Source organism: Oncorhynchus mykiss, chromosome 12 (genome assembly GCF_057628025.1).
Source record: "Oncorhynchus mykiss isolate SJ-2025 chromosome 12, ASM5762802v1, whole genome shotgun sequence".
NCBI lineage: Eukaryota > Metazoa > Chordata > Actinopteri > Salmoniformes > Salmonidae > Oncorhynchus > Oncorhynchus mykiss.
Window position 1 is genome coordinate 23,554,780 of NC_143033.1, and position 13,504 is coordinate 23,568,283.

Below are 13,504 nucleotides of genomic sequence, written 5' to 3' on the forward strand. Positions count from 1 at the left end.
TTTTCTGTAAATATAGGACATCCACTGGGACAACCAAAAGTCTTGACACCAGACCTGCAAACAATGAGGACATTTAATACGTCTCATACAAAATGGTGACAGATGAATAGATGAAATCTAGAAAATGTCATAATATGGGCTTGATGTTGCAAAGTAGACTCATCACATTCATAAATAGATAAAACTGCTCACTGTGCCCCAAAATGAACTATGGAGAACCATCACAACACACCATTCTTACGTGCCAGATTCAGACAATAGTCAAGGCCCTTAAAGCTTTTTTTTTTTTTTTATATATATATATAGCTCACATTCAGGCTGACAATTTCTTTTTTTAGACCATGCAAGCCACAAATACCCCCAAATAAACATCCAGTGCCTCTGACCAAAATGTTCTGTGACTTGTTGGTAGGGAGAAACAGAGCTTGGCAGGAGTCTTTCAATCCAACAGTATGTAACAGTAGGGGAGGGGGGAAGAGGGGCTGCACTCAACTTTTGTATTGGCAGTATCCACATTCAAGTTTCAATTGATGTCGATAGAACTAGAGGATTACTCATACCAGTAATATGCCTGGAAGTCAAGCCACACACAACTGCCTAACAACAACCACACTAGCTCTCAGATTGGTCAGTTTCCTGTCACTGTGCAATTCAGACAATCAATCACAGTTAACATTGGACACAGATGCCTCTGGGGAACATGAAAGTATGCATGGTGCACAGCACTGAGGGCATGGTTCATTATACTGAATGAGACAGATTGGTGAGGGTGTGTAGTGTACAAGGCAATATAAAAACAGACAATGTAGCTGTACAATTCTAAATCTCAGCTCTGGGAAGTCTGTATGAGTAATAAAGGACACAGGTCCTCGAAATGAAAACAGGTACAAGAGAACAGTATAGGCTCAGAGTACAGCACCTGCAACAGTGGATAAATTACCAGAGGGGAAAATGGGACAAAACAAAGCAGGTACTGAATTAAAGATAGGAGGCAGGATATGGAAGTCAAGCAGTTCCAATTGAATTATTTTTTCCCTGCCCACTACATTCTTTTTATTTAAAAAAGGAAAACAAAATAATCAGAATCTCATAAAACACAACAGCAGCAAGTACCAGTAAAAAAAGACAAAAAGATAGAGGGAAATTGCATTGATAAGAAGAAAGTAGGGAGTGATGAGAAAAACGGGTTTCTATCACTGTGGCCTAGAGCAGGCCAAGCAGGCAGGAGGAGCATGGCCTTGCTGTCAGTCACTTTGAATCCGTCATTAAGTGGAGAGAAACAAACCAAGACAAGCTCCCTCGAACAGGAGATGGAGTCACTGCTTCAAGTCAGGGATCCATTGATATACGCCATCACGTCTATCTCTTTTGTTTGAAGGTCTAGGTCTGTCTCCTGACGACTTGCTTTCCCTCCACCAGTCTTGGTCAAATCAGGGAAAGCCTTCAATTGATGAATGTTTTTTTTTTTTCCTCACATCAGCCTCAACTACCTAGTAGTCATCCAAATCAAATAACTCATCGTCTTCTCCTTGGTACTCTATGGCCTGGAAATCCACCCTGTACCGCAAGATCCCTGTAAAAATTAAATAAAAGAAAGTCAGTCTTATAAAAAGAAAAATAACATTACATGTAAAGTGTTGATCCCTTGTTTATGGAGCTAAAATAAAAGATCCCAGAAATCCATACGCACAAAAAGCTAATTTCTCTCTAATGTTGCACAAATTTGTTTACATCCCTGTTAGTGATAATTTCTTCTTTGCCAAGATAATCCAGCCACCTGACAGGTTTGGCATATCAAGAAGATTAAACAGCATGATCATTACACAGGTGCACCTTGTGCTAGGGACAATAAAAAGCCACTAAAATGTGCAGTTTTGTTCCACAACACAATGCCAGATGTCTCAACTTGAGGGAGAGTACAATTGGCATGCGGAATGCAGGAATGTCCACCGGAACGGTTGCCAGATAATTTAATGTTCATTTCTTTACTATAAGCCACCTCCGTAGTTTTAGAGAATTTGGCAGTACGTCCAACCGGCCTCACAACCGCAGTCCACGTGTATGGTATCGTGTGGGCAAGTGATTTGCTGATGTCAACATTGTAAACAGAGTGCCCCATGTGAAATCCATGATTAGGGCCTAATGTATTCATTTAAATTGACTGATTTCCTTATATGAACTGTAACTCAGTAAAATCTTTGAAATTGTTGCATTTATATTTTTGTTCAGTATAATTTCTCTGCAGAGGTGCATTGCACTGCCAATCTACACTGACATATTTTTATTCATTTGCATGAACCCAGAATAAACCCACCCAAAATAGTAAAAGCATTTAGTTATGAATGTATACTTAAACCCTTACCACCAATTCCACCAAAGCCTTTTACAAACTGGGATCCTTCTTGGCTCTTGTCAGTGACAATCTCCAGACAGGCTCCAAACTTCTTATAGCTATTGGCGAACCATTCAAGTAATGGCAAGCTCTCGATCAGCTCATGGTCCTGACCAGTCTGTAGAAATAAACCCACAACCAAAAAGTTGAACAGGAAAAATTGGAGGAGATCCTTTTGTGATGAGAATTCTCCATGTAAAAGTGGTGGATGTGAACACAGGAAGTAGATTACATTTCTCTTCAATTTTGCTTACATCACATTTTAAGGTCCTCTAGAAAATCTGGGACCACAACAGAAATTCCTTCATACACTTGTGTTGGTTATGGAAAGATAATGACTCCTCACTGACCTCTTTGTCTGTGAAGTGAGACTTGTCTTTTTCCTGCTCTGGCGTCAAATACAATGTCTTCTCATCTGAATCAGTAGAAGAGGTTGAACAGAACAGAGGGGCAAGAAATAAAAACATATTAAGACAAGAATCCCTCAACTGGATGCATTTTGTAGTGTGTGTTGAGCACATTTACATACCGGTACCCTTCTCCGCCATAGCAAGTCCCTCTGCTCCATGGCAACGTAGGATGTATCTCATGGTATCCAGGTTCTCATAAACAATCAGGATCTCAACAGCACCCATTTCCATGGCTTTCAGTGTGTCTTCCACCCCAAAGCAGTACTTCCCCGTATCCTGGCTGATCTCATCAAAGTATCGTCCTGGGAGAAAAGGTCCTCTATATTAACAATATGACAACAGGATGGAGAAGACATTCATGCAAATTAACAACAGATCAGATGTACTGAATACAAGTACCTATTAGTTTCTTCTCCTGGATGAATTTGACATTGGTAAGCACTTCTGCGGACAGTTCAATGGCCTGGTTGAAGCCATTCTCCCCACCATATGATATGTCAACCAGCTTCAGGATCTTAGCTTGAAGCCTCTGAATGGACATGAGTCAAACATTCATCAGTGAACAAACAGATCACATAGCAGCCATATAAATGCTACAATGGCAATGCTGACAATAGCACCAGAAAGACCTAGAATGGTGGGTCTGGAGTTACTGACCGGGTCAAACATGTCTGACTGGCTGAGCTCCGTCTTGAAGTCAGCTGAACCAGCTAAGACCATGCCTGCTACGTTGACCTTGTCGTTGCACAAAAAAAGTGTGGCTGCCGTCTCTGCCACCTTCCGCACGTAGTTATGTCTCTTCTCCATCCTCAAACGAGCAAAACGCAAGGCAGACTGTCCTCCTCTGCCTGAAAGAGAGCTGTTTGTTACACATGGTTGTGTGGGGACAGGCTGTAATTGTGTTCATGAGTGCATGTGAATGTAGGGCTTTTACCGTGCTTCTTGGGTAGGTCCACTGTGAACTTATGCAGCACCTCCCTGGTGTTGCCCTGTAGGGTTCCGAAGAGGGCGCCACTTCCATCAATCACAATGAAACCAAACTTGCTGTCATCTGAGAGCAATGCTGTAAGAGCCTGGGAAAGAGACAGAAAATGCATGCAATATCATTAAAAAAAAAAATCTAATTAGAAAGGTGGTCAATATTTTGACTGTTTTGGCTATACCTAACGTCACGCTACACACACACAAAGCCAAGTTTCTTCACCAAAACACAATCGTGATACCGTTAGAAGTGTTGTTTCGATAGTGCAATGCAATCCAACTCTCCATATTTCCCAGTCAAATAGCCCAATGGGAAATATATAGTGAGATGAGAAAATAATGGACAGAGGGGTGTTGAACAACCTTACCTCTGTGTGGAACTTGTTGTCACAGAGATACAGAGAAGTGTTGATGGGTTTAAAAGGCTCAAAGTCGATATTGACTTTTTTCTCTTTGCCCTCATCAGTCACAATGGTGCCACAGTACACAACCAAGCCGTTGGGAGGCACTGCAGGGTAAAAAAAATAAGTTGGAGCTCAGAGATCAAATCAAAATGTATTGGTCACATACACGTGTTGAGCAGATGTTATTGCGGGTGTAGCGAAATGCTTGTATTCTAGACCACTAGAATGAATGGAGAAATGGCTATAACCCAGCCAGGACCACCCCAAATGACTTCATACAGGAGAGATAGTAGTTACAACCTGACTTCACACACCTTTATGGTAGAGTTTGAGTCTCTGCTGTACAGAGGTGATGGCTCCAAGCACAGAGAGCCTGTTGACTCTGCTTTTAATGTTGGATGCAGTGCCAAACTCATCAGCCAACATCTTGGCCACTCTGGAGATCTGGTCCTTAGGTGGGATGATCAGGGATATCATACTCGTGCCATTCCTGAGAGGAGATCAATTGCATTAAACCCACTTTTAAAAACAAGGCATATTCTAACACTTCCTTCGAGTTGTAAAATAAGCTGCAAAGTAACTCAGGCAAAATTATGTCTGCAGGCTATTTATTTAAACTTTTACAACTGTAAAAACAGGGAACATGGGTCTCCCGAGTAGCGCAGCGGTCTAACGCACTGGTTAGCAGTGCTCGAGGCGTCACTACAGATTCGAGTTCGATCCCGAGCTGGGTCACAGCCAGCCGCGACCAGTAGACCCATGAGGCGGCGCACAATTGGCCCAGCGCTGTCCGGGTTAGGGGAGGGCTTGGCTGGCCGGATGTCCTTGTCCCATCGAGCTCTAGCATGCACGCTGACACGGTCGCCTGTTGTACTGTGTTTCCTTGGACACATTGGTGTGGCTGGCTTCTGGGTTAAGTGAGCACTGTGTCAAGAATCAGTGCGGCTTGGCAGAGTCGTGTTTCGGGGGACGCATGGCCCTCTACCGTCGCCTCTCCCGAGTCAGTACGGGAGCTGCAGCGATGGGAACAGACTAACTAGCAAATGGATTTCATGAAAAAAGTACACACAAAAATACATTAATATATTTTCAAAAAGGAACAACAGGTTGTCCTTTCATGTAAAGGAGTCCTGTTTAGCAAAGCATGTCCTTTTCATACAAGTATAGCATCAAACCAGACTGCTCTAAAGCAAGTTCTTACGACCGGTTTTCAGATGAGGAAATGACTAAAGTAGGTGAAGGTCATGCCATGGCTAGCATCTACATAAAAATAAAAAATAACATTTTTACAGGCTTACAAATGTAACAGAGTTGGTAACAGCGTTACAAATGTTCTCAACACAAGAATGTGAGCAGTTAATATTTTAGGTTTCTGCAAATGCTTTTAAAATCAGGAAGTTCTACACAAGGTGAACTAAACACACAATAATTAACAATCAATCAGATCAAGCTTGCAGGGAACATAACTAAGCCCAGCAGCAATTTTCCTCCTCGTCATATCTCCCACGCGTATGTACAGACATGCGCGCGTACAGACATGCGCGCGTACAGACATGCGCGCGTACAGACATGCGCGCGTACAGACATGCGCGCGTACAGACATGCGCGCATCCAGACATGCACGCATCCAGACTGACTTAATTACCAACCAGAGATTTTTTGCATGAACAATATTTTAACAATTACTTGTTAATACTGTATTAAAGCACTAACACATACCTACAAAAACATACATAGCATTAAGACTTGGCCCTGATTGTAAAAAGATAGACGGTTTTATAGTGAGAGTGACCTTGCCCAAGTAGTATTTCCATGTTTTTTTTGGTTTTGACCACCATGTTGACATTACAAACTTGTTGCTGTACCTAGTCAAGAGGGTGAAGGTCACAGTAGTTTGTGCACTAGGTAAACTCATTATTAAACAACTTGACCCACTGACCTACACAGAAACCACAGGTCACGACTTGCTTAACCTGCCCTAGATGTATCCTGTTTTCCCAAGCAAGCCAGGCATGTCCTTTTTATTCAACTATAGCATCAAACCTGACCGCTCTAAGGCGAGCTCTTATGGCAGGTTCAGAGGAGGACATTACTACAGGCCTAATGGGAGCGTGACCTTCCCAGTCATCATATTTCCACATTTTTGTTTTGCCCACAATGTTGACAATACAAACTTGTTGCTGTTCCTAGTCAAGGGGGTGAAGGTCACAGTATTCTGTACACTGACTGAATTCCTTAAACAATTTGACCCACTGGACTATATAGATAACCACCCAGGGCGAAAGAGTGCTCATGCACAAGTCAGGTGTGAAATTTAGCTAAGCGAAGTTCCCAACTTGGATCCAGGTCAAAAGTAATGCTTAGGAATTGCTTGACCCTTTGCTCTAAATTAAACTACATTGTCAGCTACTCTGGCTGAGTGACAGGTCTATTGCCAGCTATTAAAGGCCTATTTATGTGACACTGACTGGTAAAGACTTGGTCAGCAAAAACCTGCCTGAAATTACATCACATTTTACTTTAAAGCAGCAAAATTGCCCACTGTCACTCATTTTTTTAATGTAGACTAGCTAGATAGCGTTGGGCATCAGCTATGAGATTGTTAAAATCAAAACAAAGTGTAGATTCAGATTGTATTATCAGCTAGCTAACTGTGAATGTCAGACACCACTAGTACGCATTGCCAGCTTGGTAGCTGAAGGTAAAGAAGTCATTCTAGTTACACAACTAATAGCAAGCTAGCTAACGTTACGTAGATCAATGCCAAGTTATCTAGCTGGTTAGCTAACTAGCTTGTTACGCGTTGAAATAAATACTAAAACTATTAACGTCATTTGCTAGCTAGATAACGTTCATTTGTATGGGCCTTGTACTAGCTTCCACATAGGTAGTAGCTAGTTAGCTACTAAGTTAGCCCCTTGTTTACTGGTTCAATGAGACGAAGAAAGTCACTGACAACCCCATGCACTTGTCATGTCCACACGTACCCCCGAGCAGCTTCCAGACTTTTGATCAACTTCTTTATCTTCCATATCTCCACGTTCCTATCCGCTGCGTTGGGGTCGTCCGCCATTTCTTCCGTAGTCTATTCAGGACCTGGAAGGGTAGTAGTAGTGGCAGCATTAAAAGACGGACTGCGATAACTAGTTAACACGGGCGACTTGTGCTAAGGCTCATGACAAATATAGCAACATTAAAAAAATCTAACTATTTCCACAACAGCAAGGACGATAATATTGGTCCAATTGATCTAGTCAGCAACCGGGTGATGTGTCTGTCTCCGTTGGAAAATCTCCTGGCTTTTAAATCCTACTCAGGCCCTAGAGTCCACCTGCTCAAGTATTGCTGAATAATGTCAAAGTTATTAGAACGATAATATGCATATGAACCAAACACCAAATCCCCAAAATGACCACTCAAAAACACGCAACTGTACTTGCCCCAAAGCGCCGTTCTGTCTGCACTTTATCTCTCAAATGACAGCTATTTAGTAGTTGTCGTCAGCCCTGACGTTGTCGAGTAGTAGCTCCACTCAAGCCGGTTTGTTCTTGCTAGTACGCATGGTGCGATGGGCCCTCATGTCATGTTGGGGAGGCGGCTGGAATAATTCCGGTTGGGGATCACTTCCTGGAAACGCCATAGTTACGGTTGATTTAGAGATTTTTCATTGGGCTAAACAGTGGGTGGGTGGAGCAGGGAAAAAATAAGTACCAATACCAATGGTTTCCACTAGTTACCCCAACCACAAAGTCAAATTGTTGTTTTCATAAATCTTTAAGATTTAGCCAATGTGCTTTTTGGTCTTAATTTAAGTTTAGGGTTAGGCATAAGGTTCGCAGTGTGGTTAAAGTTAGGGTTGAGGTAAGGTTTAGGTTTAAAACCCAATGTTAAGAAGAGTAATCAATGGGCTCGTTTGTGAGGTAAGGCTGAAGCAACCGACTCAGAGCTGGCACCACAGGTTCAAAAGTGATGTGCCAAAATATATACGTCTTTTCAGGGGGCTGGAGTTTTTCCTGTTCTCTTGACCTGGTCAGGTAAAACTCTGGATTCTATTCATAGGCTATGACAGGGTCCAATGTTAACTGTTTTTCTTACTGTCCCAAACACAATTTCTACTGGACATGACATGGTGTAGTTTTTAAATGCATTGGGATCATGAAGGGCCTATAGAGAGCAATAGTAATGGCCTTTTTTTGTAGACACGAAATCCACCAATGCTTGTTTGCCAAGGCCTATGTGGAAATGAATGGAGTTTTTGTATGGTTTTTGGATAATAAAAAATAAGGTCTGTAGTAAACACAACCTTATGAGATCTGATACGTTTTGATCTATGAGATCATCTTCATCAGCTAATGTCACTTATGTGAATTTTGAAGCATTTATGTAATCAAATAAAACACTACAGGCTTTACCACAGGAGGTTGGGGGCACCTTAATTGGGGAGGACAGGCTCGTGGTCATGGCTGGAAAGGGAGTTGAATTAGTGGAATGGTATCAAACAAATGCTTTCTATTTATTTGATGCCATTCGATTTGCACCTTTCCAGCCATTATTATGAGCCATCCTCCTTTCAACAGCTACCACTGAGATTTACAATTCTTAAAGGTCATATTTGCTTACTGATATTATCTCATAGAATAAAACGGATAAGATCTTCTAAGCTTATCTTTCGGCGTTAATGCCAAAACCTATTATTTCCTCATAAATTTTCCCTATAGGAATGGCTGAACGAACCAGAGGTAAATAATTTCCATTTTTTAGGACTACAAGCTGTCAAGCTCTACTTTGGCATGCTTTCTCTCTATATGCAGTTATTAATAGGTTATATTTGGTTATTATGATATGTATTAGCTGTTTAATGTAATTTAGCCATTCATCTATGTTTTGAGAAATTATATTAGTTGCGTTCAGTTTTGTTTCCGAAGAATGTCATTTTGAGAATAACAGGACGCTTCCCCTTTAATAAGACAATTGCGATCCATCGCCGAGAAGACGATCAAACGTGACTATCTAGAGGAAGTACAGGTTTCCATTAGATACTTACGACCTTACAGTAGGCTGGCTAGTCAAGGTTAATGTGTATTTCATATTAGCTTTTTTTTCCCAGACTGTCGACAGTCAGTGGCGACCAGTCATTCAGGGCAGGTGCGGCAGAGCCCCACCCGTTTTGAGCCCCACCTATTTAGCAAAACATTTAATAAAACTATTTATATATACAGCACCAGTCAAAAGTTTTGGCACACCTAATCATTCAAGGGTTTTTCTTTATTTGTACTATTTTCTACATTGTAGAATAATAGTGAAGACATCAAAACTATGAAATAACACATGGAATCATGTAATAACCAAAAAAGTGTTAAACAAATCTAAATATATTTTATATTTGAGATTCTTCCAAGTAGCCACCCATTGCCTTGATGACAGCTTTGCACACTCTTGGTATTCTCTCAACCAGCTTCACCTGGAATGCTTTTCCAACAGTCATGAAGGAGTTCCCACATATGCTGAGCACTTGTTGGCTGCTTTTCCTTCACTCTGCGGTCCAACTCATCCCAAAGTGGGACTGCACTTGAAGAAACTGTCAAATAAATGTTTCACATTGACTGACCTTCTTGTCTTAAAGTAATGACTGCTGTTTCTCTTTGCTAATTTGAGCTGTTCTTGCCATAATATGGACTTGGTATTTTACCAAATAGGGTTATCGTCTGTATGCCACCCCTACCTTGTCACAACACAACTGCTTGGCTCAAACACATAAAGATGTAAAGAAATTCCACAAATGAAATTTAACAAGGCACACCTGTTAATTGAAATGCATTCCAGGTGATTACCTCATGAAGCTGGTTGAGAGAATGCTAAGAGTGTGCAAAGCTGTCATCAAGGCAAAGGGTGGCTACATTGAAGAATATAAAATATATTTTGATTTGTTTAACAATTTTTTGGTTACTACTTGATTCCATGTATGTTATTTGACAGTTGAGATGTCTTCACTATTATTCTAAAATGTAGAAAATAGTACAAATTAAGAAAAACCCTGGAATGGGTAGGTGTGTCCAAACTTTTGACTCATACTGTATGTTATATTTTTTTGTTGTTGCCTGTTTCGCGTGTTATTTTTGTACTAAAACAGTCACATGCAGTGGGGCAAAAAAATATTTAGTCAGCCACCAATTGTGCAAGTTCTCCCACTTAAAAAGATGAGAGGCCTGTAATTTTCATCATAGGTACACTTCAACTATGACAGACAAAATTAGATATTTTTTTTCCAGAAAATCACATTGTAGGATTTTTAATGAAATTATTTGCAAATTATGGTGGAAAATAAGTATTTGGTCACCTACAAACAAGCAAGATTTCTGGCTCTCACAGACCTGTAAATTCTTCTTTAAGAGGCTCCTCTGTCCTCCACTTGTTACCTGTATTAATGGCACCTGTTTGAACTTGTTATCAGTATAAAAGACACCTGTCCACAACCTCAAACAGTCACGCTCCAAACTCCACTATGGCCAAGACCAAAGAGCTGTCAAAGGACACCAGAAACAAAATTGTAGACCTGCACCAGGCTGGGAAGACTGAATCTGCAATAGGTAAGCAGCTTGGTTTGAAGAAATCAACTGTGGGAGCAATTATTAGGAAATGGAAGACATACAAGACCACTGATAATCTCCCTCGATCTGGGGCTCCACGCAAGATCTCACCCCGTGGGGTCAAAATGATCACAAGAACAGTGAGGAAAAATCTCAGAACCACACGGGGGACCTAGTAAACGACCTGCAGAGAGCTGGGACCAAAGTAACAAAGCCTACCATCAGTAACACACTACGCCGCCAGGGACTCAAATCCTTCAGTGCCAGACATGTCCCCCTGCTTAAGCCAGTACATGTCCAGGCCCGTTTGCTAGAGAGCATTTGGATGATCCAGAAGAAGATTGGGAGAATGTCATATGGTCAGATGAAACCAAAATATAACTTTTTGGTAAAAACTATCTCGACGTGTTTGGAGGACAAAGAATGCTGAGTTGCATCCAAAGAACACCATACCTACTGTGAAGCATGGGGGTGGAAACATCATGCTTTGGGGCTGTTTTTCTGCAAAGGGACCAGGACGACTGATCCGTGTAAAGGAAAGAATGAATGGGGCCATGTATGGTGAGATTTTGAGTGAAAACCTCCTTCCATCAGCAAGGGCATTGAAGATGAAACGTGGCTGGGTCTTTCAGCATGACAATGATCCCAAACACACCTCCTGGGCAACAAAGGAGTGGCTTCGTAAGAAGCATTTCAAGGTCCTGGAGTGGCCTAGCCAGTCTCCAGATCTCAACCCCATAGAAAATCTTTGGAGGGAGTTGAAAGTCTGTGTTGCCCAGCAACAGCCCCAAAACATCACTGCTCTAGAGGAGATCTGCATGGAGGAATGGGCCAAAATACCAGCAACAGTGTGTGAAAACCTTGTGAAGACTTACAGAAAACGTTTGACCTTGGTCATTGCCAACAAAGGGTATATAACAAAGTATTGAGATAAACTTTTGTTATTGACCAAATACTTATTTTCCACCATAATTTGCAAATAAATTCATTAAAAATCCTACAATGTGATTTTCTGGATTTTTTTCTCTCATTTTGTCTGTCATAGTTGAAGTGTACTTATGATAAATTACAGAGCTCTCATCTTTTTAAGTGGGAGAACTTGCACAATTGGTGGCTGACTATATACTTTTTTTGCCCCACTGTATCAGTTTTCATACAAATAAAATCACTGACTTAATAAAGCTGCATACAAACATGGTCTCTATTTTGCTTTCTTGAGTAAGGCAGCTGCAAAATACAGGTGTTTCAGCCTATCTCAGTTCTTTCTGTGGTGGTGGGGTCAGCCAGTGGAAAATACAGAGCGTAGGGTTTGGTAATGTTCTCTAGTTGCGCCGTGATTGGCTCAGTGTTCTGTCACTCATAGTAACGGATTACATTTATAAAGTAACCTACCCAACCCTGCTTATTTTATTTATTTATTTAAATTTTTACCCCTTTTTCTCCCCAATTTCGTGGTATCCAATTGTTAGAGTAGCTACTATCTTGTCTCATCGCTACAACTACATTTGCGATCGCAACAAATAATCTGCTCAGACCCCAACCAAGGATCATCAAAAGCCGTGCTATAAATTCTCTGACAACCCAAAGATTCCTAGACGCCCTTCCAGACTCCCTCTGCCTACCCAAGTATGTCAGAGTACAAAAATCAGTGAACCACCTAACTCAATTTATTCTTGCGCAATGCATTCGATGCAGCCGTACCCCTAAAAACAAAAAAGATTTGTCATAAGAAACTACCTGCCTGGTATACAGAAAATACCAAAGCTCTGAAGCAAGCTTCCAGAAAATTTGAACGGAAACTGGAATTCTTCCGACTAGCTTGGAAAGACCGTACCGTGCACTATCGAAGAGCCCTCACTGCTGCTCGATCATCCTATTTTTCCAACTCAATTGAGGAAAATAAGAACAATCCAAAATGTATTTTTGATACTGTCGCTAAGCTAACTAAAAAGCAGCATTCCCCAAGAGAGGATGGCTTTCACTTCAGCAGTGATAAATTCATGAACTTCTTTGAGGAAAAGATCATGATCATTAGAAAGCAAATGACAAACTCCTCTTTAAATCTGCATATTCCTCCAAAGCTCAGTTGTCCTGAGTCTGCACAAATCTGCCAGGACCTAGGATCAAGGGAGACACTCACGTTTTTTAATACTATATCTCTTGACACATTGATGAACATAATCAGGGCCTCTGAACCTTTAAGCTGCTTACTGGACCCTATTCCAACTAAACTACTGAAAGAGCTGCTTCCTGTGCTTGGCCCTCCTGTGTTGAACATAATAAACGGCTCTCTATCCACCGGATGTGTACCAAACTCACTAAAAGTGGCAGTAATAAAGCCGCTCTTGAAAAAGCCAAACTTTGACCCAGAAAATGTTTAAATAACGATCAGACTATATCGAATCTCCCATTCCTCTTAAACATTTTTGAAAAAGCTGTTGCGCAACAACTCACTGCCTTCCTGAAGACAAATAATGTATACCAAATGCTTCAGTCTGGTTTTAGACCCCATCATAGCACTGAGACTGCACTTGTGAAGGTGGTAAATTACCTTTTAATAGCGTCAGACTGAGGCTCTGTATAAGGGATCTCGTCCTCCTCTTCTGAGGAGGAGTAGCGAGAAGGATTGGAGGACCAAAACGCAGCGTGGTAAGTGTCCATAATTTAATGAGGCAAAATGAACACTGAACAAACAACAAACGAACAGTCCCGTAAGTTGAATGACAAAAC

General features: G+C 41.3%; 1 protein-coding gene across 2 annotated transcripts; it reads right to left on the minus strand.

Moving 5' to 3' along the window:
* Positions 1-55: 55 nt before the first annotated feature.
* Positions 56-7,811, minus strand: LOC110537225 (eukaryotic peptide chain release factor subunit 1). Of its 2 annotated transcripts, none has more exons than XM_021623106.3 (11): positions 7,628-7,811; positions 7,175-7,283; positions 4,502-4,677; positions 4,152-4,291; positions 3,737-3,875; positions 3,460-3,650; positions 3,202-3,331; positions 2,922-3,104; positions 2,743-2,807; positions 2,363-2,510; positions 56-1,573 (listed from the first exon to the last, which is right to left on the minus strand). In XM_021623106.3, exons 2-11 carry the CDS (start codon positions 7,258-7,260, stop codon positions 1,491-1,493), a joined length of 1,341 nt encoding a protein of 446 aa, XP_021478781.1. In that variant the 5' UTR covers positions 7,261-7,283; positions 7,628-7,811; the 3' UTR covers positions 56-1,490. The 2 variants fall into 2 exon arrangements, with proteins under 2 accessions (XP_021478781.1, XP_021478782.1); XM_021623107.3 differs by having other exon boundaries at positions 7,619-7,787.
* Positions 7,812-13,504: the final 5,693 nt, after the last annotated feature.